Source organism: Metopolophium dirhodum, chromosome 2 (genome assembly GCF_019925205.1).
Source record: "Metopolophium dirhodum isolate CAU chromosome 2, ASM1992520v1, whole genome shotgun sequence".
NCBI lineage: Eukaryota > Metazoa > Arthropoda > Insecta > Hemiptera > Aphididae > Metopolophium > Metopolophium dirhodum.
Window position 1 is genome coordinate 235,505 of NC_083561.1, and position 27,450 is coordinate 262,954.

The 27,450-nt window shown below is 42.3% G+C and overlaps 2 protein-coding genes across 2 annotated transcripts; both read right to left on the minus strand.

The window, feature by feature from the left end:
- Positions 1–11,076: 11,076 nt before the first annotated feature.
- On the minus strand, positions 11,077–12,102 carry LOC132937984 (uncharacterized). Its single transcript, XM_061004627.1, has 2 exons — positions 11,575–12,102; positions 11,077–11,427 (listed from the first exon to the last, which is right to left on the minus strand). Exons 1-2 carry the CDS (start codon positions 12,100–12,102, stop codon positions 11,077–11,079), a joined length of 879 nt encoding a protein of 292 aa, XP_060860610.1.
- Positions 12,103–23,770: 11,668 nt separating this feature from the next.
- On the minus strand, positions 23,771–25,573 carry LOC132937985 (piggyBac transposable element-derived protein 4-like). The gene has a single exon (XM_061004629.1). It carries the CDS (start codon positions 25,571–25,573, stop codon positions 23,771–23,773), a length of 1,803 nt encoding a protein of 600 aa, XP_060860612.1.
- Between the last annotated feature and the right edge of the window lie 1,877 nt (positions 25,574–27,450).

Sequence of the window (27,450 nt, forward strand, 5' to 3'; positions counted from 1 at the left end):
GAGATCGCGGCGCTCGGCTGCGAGTAGGTCGATCGGAGGGGTATCAGCGAGGAGTAGGACCGCGTCTCTCGATACGGTGCAGTACGCTGAGACCACCCTCAGCGCAATCCTGCGTTGGCATTTGGCCAGTTCTTCGATACCAGTATTGGACATCCTTCCAGACCATACCGGGGCGCCGTACAATAAAATTGAGTGAACAACCCCTGCTAGGAGTCTTCGCTTTCTTGGAGTAGCAGCGCTTATGTTGGGAAGAATCCTTGACAAATTTGACGCCACCTTGCTTGCTTTGGCGGCCACGCTGGCCGCGTGCGTGGTGAAATTGAGTCGCTGGTCAATGTGGAGGCCCAAGTATTTGACGCTATTCACCGCTCTAATCTGAACACCGTCGATGGTAATTCGGAGGTCATTGTGCGTCCTTGTGTTGGTGATCACGATTGCCTCGGATTTCTGGATTGCCAAATCAAGACCCATCACTTTCATCCATCTGACGACAGTGTCAGCTCCTTCAGAGAGAAGTCGTTCCAATACACAGATGTCCTTGTCTTTGGCGATGAGAGCCACATCGTCCGCGTATGCTAGAAATTCGACCCCTGAGGGGAGAGGCTCACGCAATAGGCCATCGTACATGATGTTCCACAGGGTAGGGCCAAGGACGGAGCCCTGCGGAACACCACTGGTGACGGCTGTGACAGATTCTGTGCCATTTGCTGTCGAAGTTAGGTAGCGGTCATGGAAGTAGCTGTGCAGAATGCGTAAGATGGGAGTAGAAATGCCCTTGTCTTCGCAGGCGAACAGAATCTTCTCCCAGGAGGCTGAATTAAAGGCATTTCTAACGTCGAATGTCAGAATGCCAATCTTCTGACCCGCTGAGGTCTCCACACAGGATAAGAGTTTTTGGATAGCGGCTATGGTGGACCGGCCTTTCCGGAAACCAAATTGACAGTCCGCTAGGTCATCGCCTCGAGCCAGCTCCTCAGTTATGCGGTTTTCTACCATTTTCTCAAATAGCTTGCCTGCAGTGTCAAGAAGACACAACGGGCGATAGGACGAGGGTACGTCTAAAGGCTTGTCACCTTTCCTGAGAAGAACAAGTCTGGCCTTTTTCCACGCAGTAGGGAATCGGCCCTGCAGGAGGCACTCGTTTGCAATGTGAAGGAAAGGTGCGGGTTGTTTGTTGATGAGAATTTTGAGAATTTCGCTCGTCACTCCGTCTGGACCAGGGGCAGTACCGCTCTTTAGTTTTTTACACGCTGATTTCAGCTCCTCTAGGTCGATCTTCCGTGCAGGGGTCGACAATGATGGGCAAAAGGTGTTCAGGTGATTAATCTGATGTGACGGAAAGAGGTGCTGGATTATAGCTGGGAGCCTTCCTGGGAGATTAAGCCCGGGGATGGGAGTCCTTACATTCATTCTTCCCATTACAATCTTGTAGGGCTTTCCCCATGGGTCCCGTTCGACGTCGTCACATAGTTGTCTCCAGGCTTGATCTTTGGCGTTTCTGATTGCTTTAACGAGGGCCAGTTTCGCGGATTTTGCAGCAAGCTCTTCATCAGTGCAGGCGGCAGCACCAAGGCGTCGGCGCTTGCGCTGGAAAACACGACGCAGATGGTTTGCGGTCTTGCGCAACGCGCTTAGGCTCGGGGACCACCAGTGTACGCTCCTCCTTTTACCTTTATTGTCTGCCAAGGGTAGGCCACAAACGGCGTAGAGCGCCGAGTTCAGATTGATAGCCATTTCATCCACGTCAGTACTGTTGCTGAAGTGTAGTAGTTGACCGGTCGAGAGAAAGGACGCCAGAGCGGGTGCGTGGAGTCTCCGAGAGTATGTCGCGTTGACTGGCTTAATGGGCGCGGACAAGAGAGTGAACTGGATGTAGCTGTGATCGCTTAAGGTCACCGTGTCTAAGACAGACCAATTAGATATTCTGGAAGCCACACGGGGGGAGGCCAGAGTGATGTCGATCACCGAGGAGCCAGACGCCCTCTGGAAAGTGGGGGTCGTGCCAGTGTTGCATATAATGAGGCCTAGGGACTGGATGAGGTCCATCAGTGCATCACCTTTCTTGTTATTGGAGCAGCTGCCCCAGGCGGAATGGTGCGCGTTGAAGTCTCCACAAATAAGAGAGTCTCCGCTGTGACTTCTAATGCTGTGCTCAAGGTTGCTGAGAAACGCAGAGTATTGGGCGAGGTTGGGGTCAGACCTGGGGGACCAATAACAAGAATAGATGCGGAGGATACCAGCCTGGATCCACGTGAACCCTGGTTCAGTAGGGCCGACTATGTCCACTGGGAGACCACGGAGGCATGCTATAGCCGCTTTACCGTGAGCGTCGTAGTACCATGCGTCGACCTTCGTTGGGCAGGGCTCGCTGACGATGAGGAGATCGACGTTGGACTCTGCAGCCTGCTGTAACGCCAGCGCTTGAGCTGCCTTGCAGCAGTTGAGATTGATCTGTAGGAAGGTACTCATGATAACTGGTCAGGACGCACCTCGCAGCCCCGAGCGTTTGTACCAGATGGGGTGATTGATTCACTCTTGCTGTTTGTGTCCGTGGCTGACGTAGATTCGTCAGCAGGGGAGGGACAGACTGCTACAAGATGCCCGGATTCTTTGCAGCGAAAGCAGCGACGTTTCTCTGCACCTGTGCATGCACTGGCTGAGTGCCCTTTCTCTTTGCACTTGTTGCATGCTAGGGCTCTGTCGTCCAACTGTCTGATTCTGCAGACTGCCCAACCAATTTTAATTTTCCTAGCCTCCGCGAGCTTGAGACCAGCCCTAATTGGGACCCTGACAACTGCCGATCTGATTCCACTTTTGCCCTGGCGGATATTGACAGAGTTCATGCCTTGCAGTTCAGGATCAAAACTTGCTAGAGCAGCCCGGAGTTCTGGGTCTTCAACCGAGTCTTCTATCCCGACTATGAGAAGCGCAACACTTGGAGCAGGGCGTCTGATGCCAATGTTTCCACCGAGTCTAGTCCGCAGGGCCGTAGCGAGGTTGTCCGCTTGATCCTTTCCAGGGATCTCCAGGATGACGTTACCCGACTTGGCCCTTCTTGTCGTGATGTCAGACGACGAAATATTTTCTTCGACAACCACTGCCTTGACCGAGCGGATCATGTCCGCATATGATGTTGAGCCGGTGGGTTTCTCAATTATGACGGCTTGATTTTTAGGAACTCTGATGCGTTTCCGAGCGTTTGGAAGGTTGGAAACTTCAGGCTTCGGTCTCCTAGTTTTCCGAGATACCAAGGTAAAGCCGTCCTCCGGATCTGTCGGCGAGAATTCCGTGTCTTGGGTGCATTGCGACGCAGTTGCAACGTAGCCCAGTGCGTCGGTGCATTCGGTGTCGACGACTTTAGGTGGCCCAAGCCGGTTAGTGCCACTCTGGCTCTTATCATTTTTATTTACTGGCTTCTTTTTATTCGAGGTAGTGATGCTCTGCTTTTCAGTTACCCGAGCATTACCCGAGCCTTTTCTCGCGGCTGATCGGCTGCTGGCAATCTCCTGCCGGCTTTGGAGTTTGTCGATTTGCTCTTGCTGCTCGGTTACTCTGGCATCAGTCCTGGCTATTATCACCTTGACTTCGGCGATGGCACTGAGTATAGCCGAGCTTTGGACATCAGTGCTGCCCGAAGTTTGAGAACCTACGTCCTTTGATATCCTCTCAGTTTGTGCAGCCGTGTCCATCTTGCCGGCTTTGGGCGTCTGCTCGCTCTTTGGGACGCGCTGGGTCAGGGTGTTGAAGGCCTTAATAACGTTTTCGCGACTACCCTTGAGGCCCGCGATAACATTCAGCAAATCGTCAATTGCAGTTTTGACGTCCGGGCTCCTCGTCTTGATCGACCACGCCTCCAGAGCCGACGCCTTCTGGACTAACAGCTTGTAGCCACCATCCTGTGTGGCGATACACTTACGGAGATGGATTACCGCGCTTTGAAGCGTGTCTCCATCTGAACCAGCTACGCCGCTGTCTCTTCTAGCTGCGGGTGGAGTTGCAGTCTCCGACTCGGATTTTCGTCCAGAGGTAGAGTCCTGCCTCGCAGCGCTACCAACGGACACAGTGCCAGCACCAGCTGGGGAAGCCTGCCTCAGATCTTCCACATTTCTTCCCAAATCTGCGTTTTGCATTACTTTTGCGGTTTGGCTCCCGCTCATCATTTGGCCAGTTGATGAACCTGGGTTCTTTATGTTCAAATCCATATAGTTCCCACGAGTGGGCATGAAGGTTGCGTCGCCCCGTAGCAGAGCAGCGTACCACGGGGAAGGCTAGATACTGTGGGGGGCGCCAGGTGCCCCACAGGGTCCTCGTGGACACGTTCCTACTTCCGTGCCAAGAGACCCCCATGACGAGTTGGGGGTTGAAGGGTTTTCTGTCAGGGTTGTCCTTCCCTTAGGGCATTTGCTGCGAGCGAGCAGGCTGCCTCCGACCTTGCCACCCCATCCAGCTAAGGACAGGGTGACTCAGAGTTTTTAAGTAGTGGACTCCTTACACTAGGGCTTTGCTAAGTGCTAGCAGGCTACCTCCGACCTGCCACCCACAGCCATCCAAGGCCAGGGGGGGCTCTTTTGCTCCGGCCCCAACCAGTTAAGGTCAGGGCCGGGTATGGAACCGCTTAGTAGGACCTAACTAAAGGCCCGCAAGCTCCCCCACCACGACAAGGTGGGTCCCGTCGGGGGAGAACCTAACCTAACCTAACCTAACCTAACCTAACCTAACCTAACCTAACCTAACCTAAAATTTTTCTGTTGGACTTACAGGCCCGCTGAGTACACCAATCGATCCATGATGTTGTCGCGGATTTTTTGATGTGTCGAACGGGGCTGTTGGATGTCTGGTTCGCCGGGGATCGGCAGTTATTTGGTGGCCGTGCGAGCGGGTAGCCGGCCGCGGCGCACTTAACTCGACGTTACGCACTGGCTTTTGCACCTACGTTCACGCGCGAAGGCTTTTTCGCTTAGTGCGGTGCAGCTGAAGCGATAGACACTGCGAACGAACAGTTCAGACGCACTTTGCGAACGAACTTTATTTTAGGCGGCGGCGGCGGATTCGGCGCACTCTTTTTCCGATTTCTCGGTCGCACTTTGGCCGAATTCGACGCGCGATGTCTTGGAGTGACGGCGGAGTCGAGACGGAGCGATAGACACTGGATTCACTCAGATCGGTTGAGTTTTTTCGTCGAAAACAAAAAACTGCTCGGGAGCGGTACGCGGGTGCGTGTTATCGGTATGGCGGTCGGAGCCGGACTAACCTAACCTAACCTAACCTAACCTCATCGTACATAAGATTCCATAGATCTGGACCTAACACCGAGCCTTGCGGGACGCCGCAGCACACCTCGATGACGTTGGACTTGCCGTCCGTTCCGTCGAAGATGATTCGCCGATTTGTGAGATACTGACCTAGGATGTCTTGAAGATACTTCGGGGTTGCTGTCTTCACTAGGGCCCCGAGAATAGACTCCCAGGAGGCACTGTTAAAAAAAAGCATTTTTTGACGTCCAGGGTGAGCATGCCAACATACTTGTACGCGCTAGTGCGTCCTTTCGCGTTCTTTATTATCGACTGCAGCCTCGCAAGCGCATCGATCGTCGATCTTCCCCGCCTAAAACCAGGTTAGGTTAGGTTAGGTTAGGTTTTCTGAGAGGTTTCCCGACTTCACGAGGTGCTCCCGTAGCCTGAGAGTTATCAGCTTCTCGAACAGCTTGCTGACCGTGTCCAACATGCACAACGGTCGGTACGCTGACGGGCTATCGAGTGGTCTGCCCGGTTTGTGTAGCAGCACTAGCCGCGCTAATTTCCAATTCGCCGGGAAGCAGGCTTGCTCGATGCAGCTGTTGAAAATTGTTGCAAAGAACCCCGGATGCGTCTTGACTGCCATCTTCAGTACCTCGGTGGGTATACCGTCCGGCCCCGGAGCCTTGCCGTTTGGTAACCCGCGGGCTGCTGCTAGCAGTTCGTTTACCGTGAACTTTGTTCTTTCCAACTCATCAGCACCAATCGTGCTTGTTGTTCTCTCGGTAATGGGTCTGCGCGGGAAGAGGGTGCCTACGATAGCGTCTAATCGGCCAGGAATTTCCAGTCCGGGAATGGGCTTCCTGCGCACTAAACCTAACCTAACCTAACCTAACCTAACCTAACCTAACCTATGGCCTGCGTGTGACCGTTTTGGCCGCATCGTCTACAGGCGTGCGAGAGGTCGGATCCTTTGCATTGCCGAGTGGAGTGGCCGAAGCCGTGACATTGGTAGCACCGTGCTGGTTCGGGTCTACGCGGGCGGACGCGACACTGGGTCCATCCGACGCGGATGGATGTCAGACGTCGGCTGATGGCGACGGGAACGGTGGCGGTGGCCATTTGGCGGCTGTCTCGGGTGGCCCATAGGCCGGTGATTTTGATGTCGTCTGCGGAGGGGAGGTCTTCTTCACGTAAGGCCTTGAGGATCGCAGCCAGGACTTCTGCCTTTGTGGTGACCTCGTCTAGGTCAGTGATCTCCACTTCGGCGGTGTGGCGAAGCCTGGTGACTACAGATCCAACCATATTTTCGGCCAGCTTGTCCCGGATGACGGAGGTGGCTGCCATGGCCTTGGCACCCTTGGTAAGTTCTACCAGAAGATCTCCTTTTAGTGTCTTCCTCATAGCGGTGACGTGGGTTCCCATCTCCTCAAAGTCGATAGCCGTGTCCCTGACGGCCCTTAGCGTGTCCGCGTACGTCTTCCCTTCTCCTACTTTGACCAGCACCGCTGCGGGTCTTTGGACGGTTCTCCTGATCGGCTGGGGTCTCGGGGCGAATGGCTTCCTAGTTGCCTTCTCGACTAGAGTGAAGGGCTGTTCGGCGTGCTCGGTCGGGTGGTATTCGGGCTGTTTCACTGTCTCCGCTAGTGGGGTTGTATTGCCCCGTGCGAGGGGTGCTCCTGTAGGTGTTCTGTTGTCCAACTTTGGTTTCTTGGTCTTCTTTCGACGGTTGTTTCCATTGGTCGTTCGGCTGTGTTTTGCGGCCGGTTTGGAGGCGGTCGCGGTCCTAGATTCCTTGGCGACGGCAGGCGTGCAGATCTTCGGATTGGCAGGTTCCTCGGGCGGGTCTGTGTTGGTGGTGGCGTCTGCTCTCGTTTGCTGCTGGCTGCCGTGTGTGGCATCTCGTTCCCTTGAGAGGTGGAACAGGGCTGCGCCGACCTGTTCGAGTGCCTTTGCGACTTTTGAGAGGCATGGCCCGATGAGTTCTTCGGTGCAGAACTCGTCAGCTAGTCCTTGGACCAGTTCGCAGGCGTATTCGGTCGCCTTGGTTGCCGTGCGAAGGGCGCCGGTGGTGTCGGTGATGTTCGAAACCTTTGGAAGTTTCGTACCTTTCTTCTTCATGGTGCGGTCCGGGGAAGGAGAGCTGGTTTGCTTCCTCTTGGTCTGTGTGTTTTTTGTCGGGTCGTGTTCCATGTCCCATTCGTCGGGAATGCTTGTGGTCGGCATGGCCTAGCCTGAAAAAACGGGATCGCGAAGGCCAGGGGAAAAAAAAAAAAAAAAAAAAAAAAAAATTTTAGGGGGGGATTTTTGAATTTTTTCTGGTGGGGGTACCTCGTCCGGGAGGTGCCTCTGGGCCTTGTGCCCGAGTCCTGGGTTCGAGGGACCTTTGTAGCCGGAGTTGTGGGCGTTTGAAAAAAACGGGGTGAGGGGTAAACTTTCGCGTGGGGGTGGGGGCCGATGCCCCGACCTCGCGGCTGTTTTCCGCAGCGCTCTCCGAGCGCTGGTTCTCGCTCACCGGCGTTTTCAAATTTCCTGGATTCTAACGGCCCGTCGCGATCGCAGTGGCAGAATCCGAGATTCGACCGACCCGATAGGGGTGTCAGAATCCGTTATCACGGCGTGCGGAGCCGCGTGATAGTACGGGCGGCCGTGTTATCCTTATGGGGTAAGTTCAAAGTGGACTCACCTGGGTCCTGGTGGACGGAATTGCCCGCTCGGGGTCTTGTTGGATCGGGCTCGACGAGGCGGACCGGATCAGCTGACGGGCCTGGACGTGAGACGTCTGGTCGTGGCTGGGTGAACGCTTTTGTCGGCCGATTTTGGACTTCGCGGTGACTGGTCTGGTGGGCTGAATTTGGGAGCAAAGTTGTCGCACGTGCTCGCGTTGTGACCGGACTGTCGCCGTGCACTTGTCGCGCGATCCGGTTTTAGCGATTGGGTTCGCGGGCGTCGGATTTGACGAACTTTGTGCGGCTGCGTAATCCGGTAGCGATTTGTTTCGGTTCCCTTGCAAACCGCTGTCGGCTTTGCTCGGGCGGCCGAGTTCGGGCCCGCTGAGTACGGGCGGTGCGGATTTTTTGGTGTATCGAACGGGTGCGTGCGGCGTTTGGGTGGTGAGCACCGGTGGATCTGGTGTGGCCGTGGGGTCGGGCGGCCAAGCGCGGTGCGCTTAAGTCGCCGTTTCTCAGTGAGTTTTAGGCCTGCGATCGCGCGCGATGGCTTTTTCGCTTAGTGGCTGTCAGCTGAAGCGATAGAGACCTGGATCGGGCGGATCGGCGAACTTTTTTGTCGAACTTTTTTCGTCGGCGGCGGGCGGCGGAATTCGGACACTGAAATCGCGATTTCTCGGGCGCGGCTGAACCGATTTACGCGCGCGATGTCTTTGCGTAACGGCGGAGTCGAGATGAAGCGATCGGCACTAGTTTCGCAAAGATCGGCGCGGGTATTCGGTCGTACGCAAAAAACTTCGCGGGAGCGGTACACGGGTGCGTGTGTTCGGGTTTTTTTTTGTTATGGCATCACTACATGGAGGCCGGACTGTTTTCACATTACTTAGCCCCCATGCAGCATCGTTTATTATCAAATCAAACAAATCAAATTTACACAAAAATGGTTTCGGCTCGCAAGGACTGGGTACACCTTCCTTAGCGATAGCTAGTATGTATGCGTGTACCCAGACCAAGATGCCTTACAACAGTTTACATGGCCGAAGCCGCAATGGCATTTGTAGGGACATGCCCCATACTAATGCCTCACATAGGTTATTAAGTATTACATTTGCCGGAGTCTTCACGGGTCGATCTGGATGTCACGTTCCTTAGCCTCTTCGCGGACCGGTCTCACCAGTCGTCCTGGACGTCTCGTTCTGAGCCCTCTTCGCGAGCCGGCCAAGCCCGCCGCTCTGGATTCCCGTGCTAGTCCGCCTCTGCAGCCTGACGGGCCCTCTCCTCAGCCTCTTTGAGAGTTAGGATCTCTTCCACCATTTTGTAAAAGATCCTAAACGTCTCTTCGGCTTCGTTGAGGGCGATCACCTTTTCCCGAAGGTCTGCTGGGAGATCTTCGAAGACGGGACCGCATATGATGTCCTCGACATCATCTGCTGAGGGAGGGTGCCCCAGCCGTTCGCGGAGATCGTCTCGTAGGCCTTCCCAGTTCTGGCAGTGGAAGATGGTGTGGTCGGCTGTGTCCGAGCGACTGTGGCAGTGCATGCAACGGGGGCTGGGTGCCCTGCCGAAGCGGTGCAGGTAAGACTGAAAGCATCCGTGCCCAGTGAGTGCCTGCGTCATGTGGTATGTCCACGGGATCGTAGGGGTGGTCCTGTTGGTCCATCTTCGGATGTCAGGGATGAGCCGTCGAGTCCAGTGGGCTTTGTCCGAAGATGTCCATCTCCTCTGCCACTCCGAGATGGTAGTTTTTCTCTCCAGTTTTTTAACCTTGGCTCTGGACAGGGGAGGATCGCCTGGGATCGGGTCCTCTGATTGTCTCGCCTTGATCCTGGCTCTTTCAGCAGCGATGAGGTCCGCGGGAGGCATTCTGGCCAGGAGGAAGGCGGCCTCGTCAGAAACCGTCCTGTAACCTCTGATGACCCTCAAGGCGGCTTTCCTCTGTGGCCTCCTCAGGTTGGCCCTGAACTTGGCCGTGCCGTTCACAGAATAGGTCCACACCGGGGCGGCGTATAATAGCTGGCTCTCAACTACCGACATTAGCAGCCTCCTTTTCCACTGGCATGGTCCACTGATGTTTGGCATGAGCCTAGCCAGGGCTGTCGCTGAGCAAGTTTCCCACAGGTTAGGTTAGGTTAGGTTAACCCCACATGTTTCCCAAATGAAAGGCGCGTGTCCAGGATGACTCCTAGGTAGCGCAGGTGCTTGCTGAGAGCAATTTGGAACCCGCCGATGGTGAGACGAGGGGTGTTGTAGATCCTCTTGTTTGTCAGCATGACTGATTCAGTTTTGTGGTGCGCGAGTTGCAGCCCGTGCACGGTCATCCACCCATCTATCTTCTCGAGGACTGGATTGAGCAGGTTCTCCAACATCTCGCCCGTTCTGGCCACTCCGACAACGGCTAGGTCGTCAGCGAAGCCGACAAGGCGGACGCCGGGAGGAACCTCCATGTTGAGTAGGTCGTCGTATACGACGTTCCATAGAGTAGGACCCAAGACAGAGCCCTGGGGCACGCCGCAAGTGACGGCCCTGGGAGCCCTCTGGTCCCCGACGAGGAGCACTCTGTCCGATCGCCAGGAGCGAATCATGAGGACGAGGTACTCGGGCGTGTCCTTTTTCCTGAGAGCTTCATCAATGACGGGCCACCGGAGTGAGTTGAATGCATTTTTCACATCAAGGGTGACCAAAACGCAGAGCTCCTTCTGCCTGTGGTTTCCGGTGGCTGCGTAGGCTGCAATTTTTGTGACCACCTCGACGGCTGTTTCGGTCGAAATGCCCCTGCGAAATCCAAATTGGTTTGGTGAACGACCGGAGAGTTGGAAACGAATTGAAACATTTGGAATCGAGATCTGGGGGTGGCACTGACGTGAATAAACAAAAATACACTAGGTTAGGCACTGATCTACGACCACGAGGTTCCTTCAGCGTAATAGGACCAGCGTAGTCCACACCAGTGATGGCAAACGGTTTAACTTGTTGAACGCGATAGCTTGGCAGACTGGCCATTTTGGGCTGAACTGATCGTGGCCGGGTACGGAAACATGCGACGCAGAGTCGTATACGAGATCGAATAAGTTTTCGTACCAATGGTATCTAGAATTCACGCTGTAAATGAGCTTGAAGGGCTATAGATCCTGGATGTTTTAGCCTATGGTAATGATGATCAATGAGTAACACGGTTAAGCGATGATTACACGGTAACAGCAGTTTGTCGTAGTAAGGAGAACGGTACATTTTCGCGCTTCTGTGGAGATGTTAGCATCAGTTGTATTTGAACGGTTTACAGCAGACGGCCATTCGTCAGCAGATTCTAGTAAATATGCAGGTCCTGTCCACCACAACAGATGAGTGGCAAGTTCTGATGGAAAAAGTCCACGAGACGCACAATCAACTGGATTTTGATGTGTAGGAACGTGGTTCCAAATGTCGGGTGACGTGAGCTCGTGAACTTGGCTAGTGCGGTTAGCAACAAACGTAGCCCAACGATGAGGAGACGACTGTATCCACGCTAAAGCGGTGGTTGAGTCTGTCTAGGCATAGAATTTATCGATTTTGATACGATTCGAATAGGTATTGATGACGAAGCGTAGAAGTCTGGCAGCTAAAACAACTCCACATAGTTCAAGTCGCGGAATCGTAGACCTTTTTAGAGGGGCCACTTTCAACTTGCCAGTCACAAGGTGACAATGAACTGAGGTAGGAGTTGTGGTTCGAAGGTAAACGGCCGCAGCGTATCCTTTTTCCGAACTATCCGAGAATGCGTGGAGTTGGATCGATGTGGCGTCGTCAAATGTGATCCAACGAGGGATAGAGACGGCTTCAATTAACATTAGCTCTGACTGATATCGTGTCCACATTACAGCGATATCCTTTGGTATTTCTTCATCCCGTTTGACTCCAGCAATCCAGAGTTGATGCATGACGTGTTTCGTCCAGAATGTTGTCGGCGACAGCAAGCCTAACGGATCAAAAATCCTAGCAATGTCTGAAAGGACTGTACGCTTCGTTGGAATGACTGCTGACGGTTTAGCTTTGAAACAAAAATTATCAGCTACCGGGTCCCACTTCAGACCTAGCACCTTCAAGTCTGAATGTTCACTGCTCTCGAAAAGGTCAGATGGTGAAATGACACGGGCTTCATCTGGTACAGTTTGCAGAAGTTGACTATTGTTGCTGGCCCACTTTCGCAATTGAAATTGCGCCATGGTACACAAATGTATTAATTGGGATTGGCATTCCAAAGCAGTTTCTGTTGAGTTGGCTCCGGTCAGGATATCATCAACAAAAGTGTCATTCAATAATACAGAAGCCGCTATCGGCCATTTTGCACCATCTACAGTCGCTTATTCTACATCCATGTTCAACTTTTGATTCTATCACTAACATACACTCTCATCTGTATATCATAGACGTAAGTAAAACAAATTCGTTCTCCAGAAAAATAAATCTTTTGTATTTTACTGTAGTATCCAGTATATTATGTGATAGAATATGGCCCATCAATGAAGTTTCAAAAAGTCCACGGAAATGTTTACAAAACGCGACGGAGTAATTATACGTACAGAGACATTGAACTCGGGTTAGGTTAGGTTAGGTTAGGTTAGGTTAGGTTAGGTTTTAGCCCTGGATTGGGGTCGGTTCGGGTGGAGTGTGTGTGGGGGTGGAGTGGTGGTGGTCGGTCCGGGTGGAGTGAAGGTCTGCCGGGGTGGAGTGCTGACAAATAAGATCAATTGTAATGTTAAATACTTAGTCAACATATTATGTTTAACTATTTGGCAGGACGTAGAAGTATACTTAAATAAATACAATTAAGTAACCACTACAGTATTTACAGTTATTAATAATGTATCAACAACATGTTGACTAAGTATTTAACATTACAGTTGATCTTATTTGTCATCATAGGTATTTGTAATATTATAAAATGGCATTTTACTTAATTTCCATATTATTATATCACGTCTTTTAAAGATTTAATCATTACTAAATTTTGTTTTTTTTACCTAGCTTTTTTTTACATGGAGTTATAACGAAGTGTTTTTGGTGTGATATCAACTATTTTTTATGTTGATGTGTTAATTATCTGGTATTCTATAATAATATTAATAATGATAATAATAATAATAATATTAATTTAATAATAATAATAATAATAATAATAATCTTTAATAACCGCTGGCCTCCTAATAGTAATATAGAAGGAAATAATAATAAAAGTATAAACACGTCGCCAACAATCGAGTGCAAGTCACTAAATGGTTTGCTTTTGCAATTGTCAGTCGTCACCATAGAGTAATAATATCGTCCGTGCGTCGTCACTCGTACTACATCGTCGCTGCCGCCGCCGCCGCCGCCTCCGCGATGAGAGTAGTGTGAATGTGTAAGCGGCGGGTCGGGGGATATTTACGATATTTTCGTTCCCCGACCCACCGCTTATCAATCCCCACTGTTCCGTACGCAAAATCGGTCTTAAAAGTACTTGAACATTTTTGCTTATAACTTACAAACTATCTAACCAATCTGCTAGTGGATTCCTCTATTCCCACCTGCACAATATTTCTGATCGATTGATACCTCATACTACTTTATATGTTCAGCCGTTTGCCCTGTAGAGCTTGGCAAAGAATTGACATAAATTAGGACGATTTTTCAATGTTAAAACTCGGTATCCTGTTATTAAACGTTAGTGCAGTGTTTCCCAAAGGGTGTGCCGGGGCACACTAGTGTGCCGTGAAATTTGAAAGGTGTGCCGCGACAAATTGAACTTTTTTTATTTTTTTATATAATACAAATAAAAATAAACTTTAAAATTACAAAAATGATTATACATTTTAGTCTTTAGTGCGAAACGTGTGCTTGATGTTGTTTGCATAATAGTGCTATCCTAGGAGGGATCGATGATAAACACACTCGCATTTCTTGTTCAACTGATAAAAGTCGTTCACGTTTCTTATGTTAGTTTTTCCAATTGTTTTGATTGTTTTACATTTGATGATAATAAGCGGCTAAAATAAGTTTTGTCTTTATTTAACAAATGACCGTGTTTAGTAGTAAAATGCCTTTTTAATTTACTAGGTACCATACATTCATTACTCAATTTTTCTCCACATACCAAACACTGAGGAATAGGAATAGTTTCTGATCCACAGAAAGTGAAACCAAAATTTAAATAATTATCATGGTACTTACGGCTTGCACCAGAAGATTGTGTTCCAGATTTGATATTTTCAGTAACTGTCGTTTTCTTTTTTTTATTATCGCCATTATTTTCATCGTAATCGTCAAGCTTTCTTTTTATATTTAAAAACTTTCCATATTTATTATAAAACAAACGTCGCAAAAATTCAATAAAATTCGGGCTTGTCGTGGTGTGGTTTGAACGTAACTGTTTCATACGACCGAACGAATTATCATTTAATATTGAAAAGACAAAAATGTATGATACACAGGAAAGTTCTGTGATATATATATATACAAGTACAACTATCGAGAGATAATAATATTATTACCTAATAACGATAATAATACCCGACATCATTATATACGTATTATTCGATAAGTAGGTAATATTTATCTAAAGTGTGCCGTGACTTATAATAACTAATAATAATGTGCCGCGATGGGAAAAAGTTTGGGAACCGCTGCGTTAGTGGCTACTCCGCTATTTTTTTTTTACTTAGCTTCGCGCCACTACCGTCACGCTGGATTTAGAGAAATTATTTATTTTTTACTGATTTAGTGTGTTGTTTTATTTACTTATATACCTCCTAGGTATATATAATATAATATTGTAACAACAGTCAATAAATGTTTACATTGATTAATGGTTGTAACGCAATAGTTTATTATATGTAATCAAAATTACTAATCATGACGTAACAGACTAAAATTCATTCAGTCAATTTTGCTTTACCGGAGTACGGTTACCTATTCATTCGTAAAATATTGGCCAATGGCCATCATATTATATTAAAAATATTATAATATGTAAAATCTACAATATATGCATTATGCACACATTGTCACCGCGGCACTATGGCACTGGACTCAATCCCAGATTAAGGATCGATTGGGCCCCGGGACACCATACACTTAGTGGGCCCCCTTTCAACTTTAACTTCAAAATAATTATGTCATTACACATTAAAGACTTTATATTATTGTATAATTTTTTACTATACAAAAAAAATACAGGATGTATCTTATGTCATTGTACGCGGCTTTTTTTTTAACAATAAATTATGCATCGATGTCCGATGATATGAAATTTCGTTAAAACAAAAAAAGACATGTTTCTCTATTTTTGTTAAATAATTATTTATAACATTCAAAATTTTTAAACCAGCAGTTGTACCAATAATAAAATCGACTTTATTTTTTCAAATGGTAACCACCATATTTTTTATGGATTCTGGTAAAGCTTTTTTTCTGAACATTTTGACAGTAAAATTATCAATTTTGGTTCACTATGATATTAACTATGGTCCTCTAAATTTTAGTATAATATAATGCATTAATTAACTGAAATGCCTAATTTACAAGAGCTAAATATTTTTTTCTTATAACTACCTTTTTATATACTTAAATAATTAATTCGGTAATCTAAAATGCTCAAAAAAAAAAAAACAAACGAACAAAATTGTTCGCAAACAGTTCATTATCTGTAGTAATTTTTCGGGATATAAAATCAAGAACAATTTTATTTTATAATTATTAATAATAATTTACCTACATACTTACATTATTTTTTTTAAACCGTGTTAGACGCGTTAAAAAAATATATTTTGGGAATAAATATGGGCCCCGGGATGGTTGTTGGATATCATATTTTGTTTTTGCTGGTTTCTGAAAATATTGGGCATCATCTTGGGATTCTAAGGTTAGACCTCCCGTATTAGTATTTAGCCCCCCTAAAAGGTTTTACTTTTCAGCCCCTCCTTATAGGCTCGTAGTTCAAACCCAAAATCCTTACGAAGAAAAAAAAATGTTTAAAATAATTAATAGGTAATGATTATTATATTATATCTCCCTATATAAATAATAATATAAAATAAAATATAATATACGTGGATGTACCAAGTACGAATTTATCGTAATATTGGTCATAGTTTTCGCGGAAGAAATGTGCGTGTTGTGTATAGTTTATCTGCTTATTGCATATTAGCTTCAAGCTTATATAACCCTATAAAGCTTATATAAGCCCATCATAATATTATATATTATTTTATTATATTTAAATAGGTACCCTTATTGGCGAACCTACCTATTCTTATAATATAGTTATATTAGTTGTATCGTACTGTGTGATCAAAAGTAAAAATTCTCAATAGTTTTCAAAAGCACCGGGAAAAACTAAAATAAATTAAGGAAAAACGGTAATTTTTACGCAAAATCGATAATGGCCGTAGAATGAAGTACATAACATTTTCACTGAATGTTTAAACCTGAGCATTGTATTAGCATTTTCCTTACATGATACAATTTTCAAAATGTTTAACTTGTTTTGAGCTGTTAACGGACATTTTTAGTTTTCAATTTTTTCTATAAATATTAATAAAATGTTGTTAATTAAAAATTAATACAAGGCTACTAATATATTGTGACAATAGCAGTTGAAAAATATTAAAAATACATAAGTCACAATTTTCTTTTTTAAAAGCATTTAAAGTTCGTATTTTGACACAATACGTAAAAATGACGAAAATGTGAAAATTATTTTAAGTTGTAAATTCGTAAAAATTATTCTTTTTAAATCTAAGATTTGAAAATTGAATACGAGATTGCTTATAAGTTTGTCACCTTTATCAAAAAAAAATGTCTACAATATAAGAAAGACAAATTAAATTGTTGTGAGTGTTTGAAGTATAGATACCTACTTGATTTTAGCAAAGTTTTTGTGACTATTAAATTTCAGTGACGCTGATTAGGGGGGTGTGGAGGGCCTCCCACGATGTATTTTACACTTTGGTTTTCTATGACTAGCCGCTGTAACTATTCAATCCTAGTTACGCCCATGTATACGAAACTACCCTGTTTTTTTACAACATCACAATCCTGTTATCTAAGGCTACTAAAATTATACTTTCCTGTTATACGAGACGACGGGTATTATCGCGACTACCACACAAGACTACCTACGTTATCGCGACAACCTATCTTATGTGATATTATAGCTGAACGATATTCATAAGCTGCGATTATATTTATTATGTATTTGATTTTTTTTTATATTATTCGATTGTGGCCACCCCCACAACACATATTATTAAAAACTATATCAAAGAAGTAAAGAAAAATAAGGTAGTCTCGTATAAGATGAAAGAACTATTTTGGTAGTCTTAGATAACAGGATTGTGATGTTTCATAAAATAAGCGCGGTGGTCGCGATAACGGAGGTAGTCTTGGGTGGTAGTCGCGATAACAGAGGTAGTCTCGTACAACAGAAAAGTGCCTGTGCCAAATTTCACTTTTCTTCATATACGGAAGTACCTTATGATTTTGACCATCAGTTAGTCACTAGTCAGTCAGTAACAAAAATTCAAACTTTGAAGCATGACAATTAAATAGGTATGTCAGCAATATTACCGGTTTAGAAACATATCGCGCACCCACCCTCCGCCAAGCCTTGTGCTGTGACGTAGGCATTTCTCCGGTTCTCATTGGTCCACCGCTGCCCCTGCCGCTGAAGACTCCACCGCTACTCCACCGCTCAGCCTGTTGGAGAAATGCTACGTCACAGACATGCGTATCACGAGTTGCTGATATACCTATTTAATTTGTCATGCTTTGAAGGTCTCCCCTTTTGAAGATGCATATTTATGCAATGTCCTAATTCAACTTAAACGCTTAAACTATACCTCAAATTTCAAAATTCTATCTTAAGAGGAAGCCGAAATTATGAAGGTTAGAAAACTCGGTTGAAGCTATTCGTATTAAGTTACACTGGTGTAGTAAGCAAGTTACTACTTAACAATAAAATAGATTCCACAGGTACATAATTATACTATACTGTAATTTAGCTATACTGTAATTCGGCATAAATCGGATATTAGAAACGGAAATAGGATTTCCTACTGTTTAGCATAAGAAGACAGGCTCACTGAATAATATAATTACTCGGGAAGCCCTGTATACGACAATGTTCAAATATAAAAATATAAAATAGTAGAATGATTATTTTAATTACAACGCTGTACGCGACGATATTCAATATAAAAATATAAAAGAGTAGAATGATTATTTCAATTGAATCATAGATTAGCATTTTAGCAATACGCAGAATTATACTAGGAAGTCATAAAATGCGTGGGCTGGAACGATGGTCACACAAATCACATCCGTGAGCCGAGATACAGTATCTATAGGCAAAGGGTACGGGGAACTTCATATAAAAGGGAGCCCGAATCGGCCTGTTTTCAGATGTGTACTACCACCCATTAGTGCAAGCACCTTCACGCCACTTTGTACAACATTATTTTGGACTTAGAAAATTATCGAACAATATAATAAAATTCATGATAAACAACATCTGTCTTTTATTTATTCATCAACCACGACTTCAACATAAAATAAAGTGTCTGCGACCTGCATCTATAATAACTTGGCAGCCACTTATCTACTATTAGTACTACGATAGTAGGTACCAAGCACCAAGATTATTACACTGGCGCAGTCGAACAAAGGAGGTTCAAGGAGTTAAAGACGAGGCGAGCAGTCGAAGCGGCGGATTTAAATTTCCAAAGGCGAGTCCAGCAGTCAAGGCGGCTACATTCAACTTCGGATATCCAGTACCGACGCAGCGACTACACCACGTCAGCAGCTCCACGGAGGTAACAGTTAAGGTCTGATCAACCAAGGTGACTCCGGAATCAACGAACAATTCAAGACGGGCCAGCAGACAATCAAGGAAAATGAACACAGCAGTGGCGACAGCGTTGTTGTGAGTATATTAATTAAGTGAAGATAGATGATTAAATTAAAATTGTATAGCTTGAAGTGCACGTCTCACGTTGATTCATATATGTCAGCGTTTATTTTATACTTAGTGGTTGTGTAAAATATTAGGGAAAAATATTCGAATAAAAATAAATAAAGAAAAAAAAAATACAGGAAACAAGCTTGGGAAGAACTATATACGTATTTTATGATAGACAGCTGTAGACTGATCTAGGATTTTTATGGTAAATAGACGGCAAGAACCGATCTAAGATTTTTTTTTGTGATAGGCAGCAGGGACTGACCTAAGTATTTTATGGTATTTTGTGATAGACAGCGGGGACTGATCTAATAAATTAAAGTAGACGGCGATAGGCTGATCTAGGAAATTGATGCACGCGCGTAGCATTTTTGAATTATATAATATGAGAATAATTGATTAAAGTGAAATATTGAATTTTGAATTGAAATATAGAATATAATTGTTGAAAGAAGTTAATTGATATATATTGAAGAAAATAGATTTTGAATTAAAAGGCAGTAGATGACCTTGTTAAAGTAATTGACGTCAAATTTTGAAAAGTTTTGAAAAAAAAAAGGAATTAATTATAGGGGCCCTAGGATAAGAAATAGTATAACGTTACTAAGAATAAGTTGATATTAATTAATTTTCTGCTTGTCGCGTACTCACGATTAGTAATTACCTACTAATTTTCAGAGTTGGTCAGTATCATGATACATACTTTTGAAGTATCAACATATTTGTATTATTACTGAGAAGAAATTACCATTCCACGTCAACATTATTTGATAGGCGCGTACAGCGTACATACAATTGTATTAAAATATCTCGTATATATTATGCTTCTAAAATATCTACAAATAATAAATATAACTGTTTAAAAAAAGTTTATAGATATTTAATCTAGACTTCATTAATCTAAATCATGCATAGCCGTATTATAGGTACATGTAAAAATGTAATACGATTCCGATTACGCCGAAACCGGTAGCATTTTTAAAACATTCGTAGGTTTTACTTGATAAAACTATATTGTTTGAGTATATGATTCAATTGTAACTATTTGCTACTTACTAGCTGGCCACAAGCAAACTATACTGGCCACAATATAATACTACTGTCTACTACTATAGTTTATTATTTTCGGTAACAAATAGTTTTTTGAAAACCGTCATTAAGTGTTTGGCTCTCATCCTTTTCGCCCGTCCGTTTACACGTCATATATATACAGAGATGGACGCCACATCGAGAACTGTCGTATGCCAACAGTCGTATGCCAATAACGAGGGTCGATCCATAGTAGATGTTCTGGATTTGGCAGTTGACCTCAAGAACACAGCCGCGGTCGAGACATCGTTACTGCACAGCGGACACGCCGCAGAGAAGAGAACGCGGTCGTCACCGGAATTGAGAATAATAAAGTCACCCGTATACCAGCAGGACGTAGTTATAATTGCACCATCATCGGAGCCTGCTGCAACTTTTTGTGTGACATCAAAGACGGACGCACCCGGGGAAATCTCATTGATTGACGCGCTGGACCTGGCCGTCGATCGTAGGATCACTCCCACGCCTGTCCTGCAGCTACCGATACGGCGGCGCGAACATTTCCGGTCGTCTTCTGAGCTGCAAATCCAGTCACCCGTGTACGGTGGCGTGAAGTCTGACCCACCGGTACCCGCGGAATTCCCGGAAAACCCTGTAGCGCGGTCTGTTGGTCGGCGGAAGTCTGCCTGGAAGAGAACGAAAAAATTCGTTTGGAAATCCTTGGTGAACGTGGCACGCAGGGTTTGCTTTTGTCAAACCTTCGTGGACATAGAATAATGTTCGCCAAGTTTTCCCCTACCATCACCGTTGTACGCCACAGTGGTACCTGCAGCAGTTTCCGCCGTCAGCCGCCCGTCAACCTGCAGTTTTTGGCGTACCACATGATGGTGCCAGGCCGGTCAAAACGCACCACCTGTTGTTTCCGCCGGACAATTCGTCCGACACCGTTAAAACTAGTAATTTATTATTGTGCGCGTTCGCCAGTCCATCCGACGTTTTTCGCCCCCGCTTTTAGGTCCGTTCGTGCACGCTGTTTTTCGCATACGTACTTTGTATTACATTGTACTCTGCCGTTCTCCGCCGCGTGTTTAGTTTGTCGGGCTCCGTCAGTTCTTCGAATAAATATTAAATTGTATTACTTCTCGGTGCCTGATTTTTTTTATATGTTAGTTTTGTACAGCTTTCGGCTCCTTTTCGCTTCGTTTTTTCTTGTAGCTGAGTCAGCGTCTTTATGTTCCTGTTGCAGCACTCTCAAACCAAGTTGTACCTATGTGATTTAGTGAATATCGTTTAGTAATTATCGTTCATTGCAATATTGCATTATAGTTTGCCCTCATTAAATTTTTCTTTTCTCCAGTTAATATGGCGGTCAAATTAACCGGCGATATTGTTTTTGTGAATCAACTTGTTTTAATGTACTTTGGAGACAGTGTTCCTGTCCCGGCTGCAATCAGTCTTTTGATTTATGAGTGGAATCTTCATTAACAATTTTGAATACACATTCGCCCGTATGCAGGGTAAACTTGTCTTATTTTGTATAAGATTTATTATACTTACGGACCCTGGTGCGGTAGCGTGAGTTTAAAACTTAATGTGTAGTTCGACTGTCGTGTAAGTCAATTATCAATTATTCATGTTTATTCTGGACGACGAGCCCTAGGTTTATATTATTATCACGGTCCATGGGAAATTATGTTTTATTGTGTATTGTTATATGGGACTGCTGTCTAAAAATTATGTATTGCTATATGAGACTGCTGTCTAAAAACCATGTATTATATGAGACTGCGCATTATGATTCTACACATTATGTATTATTAAATGAGACTGTTGTCTAAAAATTATGTATTGTTATATGAGACTGTTGTCTAAAAATTATGTATTGTTATATTATGAGACTGCTGTTTAAAAACCATGTATTATATGAGACTGCGCATTATTATTCTACACATTATGTATTATTAAATGAGACTGTTGTCTAAAAATTATGTATCATTGTATGAAACTGTTGTAAATATATATTTAGCCATGAATTTATTATTGTTTATTTGTTTATGGTATTACGCACTAAGTTTTGTATTTCGTTTTGTGTAGCTAGCGCCCTAGCGGGTACATCATATTATTATACCACGGTATAAGTACTGGCATTGACTTTTTATTGATTTGTTTTTTTTTTTTTTATTAAAGAAGATTTTTATTATATTATGTTATTAGCAAAAAATGATACAAAGTATTAAGGGAAATAATAAAAATTACCTACACCTTTAAGCTAAGCTTGTGGTGGATGAAGCGAGTCACGTGATTGAATTAAACTACACAATTAAATAAATGATAATACGAATAATAAGAACAAAAGAAAAAATATACAAATGTTTCTTATACTAGATTTTGTAATACCGAATCATAAACATAATCACTGACTTATTTCACTAAATAAAACATTTCTTGATGTTGGTATTATCAATAAAAATATTTCTTTTCACATCCATTAGCAAAGATTTAAAATTAACAGGGCCCAGATAGTTAACGAACTTTTGTCCAAAACTCGTTTTTGTATATTCCACTTTAATATTAAATTATCTTACTTCCCCGATGGGCTTATTATTTTGTTCAATAAAGAAACAACACATTATGTGTGCGCTCACATCGATATGCAATAATTGAAGTAAATAAAACAGTAAGTTCATTATTCGTATATTATTATATGACTGAACTGGACGCCCACGTGAGAACTCCAAAATTCCAGGCTCCAGCAGAAAGTCAATCTACAGTGAACGATGGATTTCACCGCCGTTAACCCTTTGTCGACCGACGGTACTTTTGAGTACCACATTACAAATAAATGTATATTAAATAATACGATGCATTTATCTTTTTTGTGACCTGTCGGTACGCACGTCGCACGAGTACCTCTTTAGTTACAAGAAAAAAATAAAACCATGGTCCAAATTTAGAAATATAACTGTGTAATTAGATGTCAAAGTAAACAATGTACACGAAAATTCTTAGAACCAAACATGCCCACATCAGGCTGGGTTTTAAACTCGTACAAAAGCTATTTTTAGCATTCTTATCCGCTAGAATTGCTTGCAATTATTGTGTCTAGTTTATAAATATTGTCATCGTATAAATATCGATATATTAAAAGAGGGGAAAAAATCTGATTATATGCAATGGACTCAAAAGTACCGTCGGGCCATTAGCATTTAGCTATGTCACGTTAGTCGTTGTCGATTATGTAGTATGTACGCCATCGCCAAAATATTGATATTTGTTGACTGCGGCATTGGTTGAACTGAGCGACCCCCCTATGCGGGACATTTTTTTTTGTCGAAAAGGTTCCTTTTACTCTACTTTACTTATATCAGTACTTACTTTTACCAGTTTTTACTTTTTTTTACTAAAAAAACGACTGTCGACGCGTAGTCGACGTCAGCATCATACAATAGTTTTTTTCTCGGATGCTGGTGTCGACTATGCGTCGACAATATTTGGATTTTTATTGTTACGTCTACACGCCATTATGACAAATAGCATGTTGACGAAAATTACAATCTGTTGAAATAATATGTAACATAATTTATGAAAATACATTTATAATAATTCATATAGTAATATATTAATATATTATTTCATAATATATAGAACAACTGAAAATAAATAGCTGGCAATACAAACGATTTGTATGTAAAAATAATTGAATAATAAAATAAAAATAATCATAAATAGAAACTTCTAAAAACATAGCAAATGCTTCGTAAATAAAAATAATTAAAAAACTTAATAAAAAATAAAAAAACTTAATAAAAAATAAAAAAACATAAAGTAAAACCTTTAAAAATATTGTAAATACAATAGTAAATAGATAACTAGTAATCATGATATATTTTAAAACACGTATCTAAGCACAATCCTGGCTTATCGGGGCATTCGTCACAATAGTATGTTGTTTCCACTCTTTTTTTATTTTTTGTACAAATGACACACCTTTTCCTAATCGGTCTATTTTTTATATTTCTGGGAACTGACGAAATGACATGTAGTCCCTGTTTGTTTGATTTGTGGGTTGGAGTAACGATTTTTGGCCTATGGTTATAAATTAATTTATTTATCACTGAATCCCTGAAGTCTATCAATCTGACGTTACCTTTTCCAGGCTGCTGCTTATATAATATATATGCATTATTCATAATTACATGAAACACATGTAACGCGACCTTTGCATACCACCTTAGTGTTTTTCTTTCACAAGGATAGTAGCTCATGAGTTGGTCACTACGGTCTACACCACCCATAAATTCATTGTACTTAAGTACAGACTCCGGCTTTACTGATATTTTGCCACTTCTTGCCCGGTATTCATGCATAGCATCGCCAAACTCTGACGATATAATTACCACATCCCTTTTATCATGCCATTTCATAACACAAATCCCCTTATTGTTATATGCAGATGTCAACTCTCCTTTTTTTAGTTTCTTATTTACAACATCTGATGGGTTTCCCTTTCTATTTCCACGAAGAGTCCCTGTAACGTATGTATTTTTGTCTAATAAATATTCTGTAAGATCAACGGAGTTATAAAAGTTGTCCATATAGACGGAATGTCCCACTCCACAATAATCGCTGAGCAAATATTTTACCACTTTGTCAACATGGCCTTTACCACCCACAATTGGATCATTTGATCCACAATAAATCCTTGTCTTTAGGACAAGGCCATCCGGTTGAGTAAGCACATAAAATTTTATGCCGAATTTATGTTTCTTATTTTGAATATATTGTCGAAAATAGAGACGTCCACGCCAAAGGAGCATAGATTCATCTAAACTCAACTCTTTGGTAGGATAATATACTTGTTTCATTCGGTTATGAAATAGGTCAAACAATGGTGTAATTTTATATAGGGGGTCATCAAGTTTTGGGTCTCCAGTTGGTGGATTTTCGGCAAAGTGTAAACATCTTAGAATTAATAAAAATCTGTCTCTACTCATAGCATTTCTAAAAACGTTAAAATTGTACAAATCATTTATTTGCCAATAATGAGCGATGGTCGGAGCAGGTGTATGTCCGGTTAGAAATATCAACCCCAAAAAAACTTCCATGTCGTCCCTCGTTATATTTTTCCAATTTTTTATACGAGCTTTTGGCGTTGTTCTTTTACTACTTAAAATCTCACCTTGCCGATTTGTTTCCGTAATTATCAAATTGAAAATATCGTCCGTGAATAGGTGTAAAAAAAAATCTATAGGTTCATCTGAGGTTGGAACCTGAAGCATACCCGTAGGGCCATCAAAAGGCAGTAAGGGAGCATTTTTACGAGTAGGAGTCCATACTTGCTGATTTTGAGGCTGAATTACTATGGAGGGAGAGCCTGTAGGTAAGTCATGTGACGAGGAAGCAGTAGAAATATTTTTTGTAGTATGGGTTGGTGATTGAAGAGGTACCTCGGTATCTTGTTCAACGATGTAGTCGTTATCGTCATCATTATCGTCTTCACTTTCATCTGAAAAGTTTTCTTCAAAGTCTGAATCTTGTAAAAGTCTCAACAATTCATCGTCGTTCAAAGGATATGATGTGGTAGGTTTTGATGGTCCTGGTAAATTTTCATCAATTATTGACGAATCATTATCGTCAAATGACAAACGTCTTTTTGTTGATTTTTTACTCATTCTAGGGAAAATAAATTTATAAAAATCGTCGTTTGTTAGGAAAATAAAATAAAATTTATTATAAAATATAAAATACTTGTAAATTTAATAAAATTACTAAGCACACTCTGTATAATGATTAGTACTTATACGAAATAAAAAAAAACAAAACAAATATAAGTATTGTATAGCTATAATATTTATACTGAAATAGAAGGAATAATAATAAATAGTAACGATAAACGATAATTAATGTTCGACTAACCAAGAAATACGACTTACAATTATCATAAACATTATATTATTATTTCGTTGGCTTATGTGAAAAACATAATTACTGCGGCTCCACGTGGAGCCGATTTCAAGTGATTTATAATAATATAATAATAATGTAAAATATAACAATGGTTTAATAATATAATAGTAAATATAATAATATATATTATAATGAATATGGTTAGGTTAGGTTAGGTTAGGTTAGGTATCTTACTTTTATTATGAAAATCGACTATAAATAGTACAAAAATACTCGGAATCTCGAACCACAGCGAATTAAACAACTTCAACCTCTTATCTGTGCGGAGGCTCAAGCACAAATGGCTTGTTGTAGGCTGGGTTTATTGGGAGAGGTCAGAAAGTAATATATAGGATGTCGACGATGCGTCGACGTCCGCCGCATAGTACTAATACGATATGTCGACGACGCGTCGACGTCAGCACTCAACGTGTTAATCCGTTTTCACGTCTTCCTGCAGTGTCGAGATTAATATTTTATACTTACCAATACTTATATTTGCTATAATATAATATAAGATTTTACAATATATTAAAATGAATAATCATAATACCCATGAATTGGAACAGTGGTTGCTTGAAGATTTTCCTTCGGACATTGATACTGACATAGAAATGTCTGATGATGATGTCGATATGGGCAAGTGCCTACATGAAATTCAGCGAAATTAATTTTTATTAGTTAACTCAAATCTAAATGATTTTACAATTTTGAACAAATCCTTTGAAGAACAAAGTGAACAAAATGAACCAATTATTGTCGTTGTTCCACATGATGATAACAATAGTGAGACAATTGACATTTGTATAAAACATTTCATTTTTTAAAATTAAAACTGCATTTATTCTATAGAAATCACACCTATCAAACTGGGAGTTTCAAGGTGTTTGGATTATCCTCCGATAGTTATTGAAGAAACAAATTTTCTCAAAAACTCTGGTAAGTTACCAATCATAATCGTAATATTATGATATAGGTAAATATTTATTTTATTATATTTTTACTTTATAAATCTTAACTATACCAAACAATAGACTCTATTTCTTATGTACTATAAAACATTAATGTACAAAAGTATAATTTTTAAGATTTTATTTCAATTTGTGGGTATCATGAATTTTCAAAATATTATTAGTAGCTAGTATAATATTTCGCTAACAACTTTTATGCAGGGTTTCAATATTTATTTATTTTATATTGGCTAACTAGATATACCTATGTGACAAGCTATTTATTAATATTTATATTAATTTTTAATTAAATGTAAAATATAAAAACTATAATCAATTTTTGAAATTTACCACACTCCAACAAAATAAAAACAGTTATAATACATAAACAATTTCTAAGGATACAATATGATAAATTTTATTTTAATAAATTATTTATTGTAAATTAATTTTGTTAGAAATTGTAGGATAATCAATTTCAGAACAGCCATGTTACAAATGTTGATTAGTGATTCTACTAATAATATAATACTTCTTTATTATTAATTACTTCAATAAAATTCTGGTTATTCATTTTAGTTATTATTTTACATTAATACCAATTAATAAACATTTTTATGATTTATTATACACAATCAGTTTTACTTTTTATA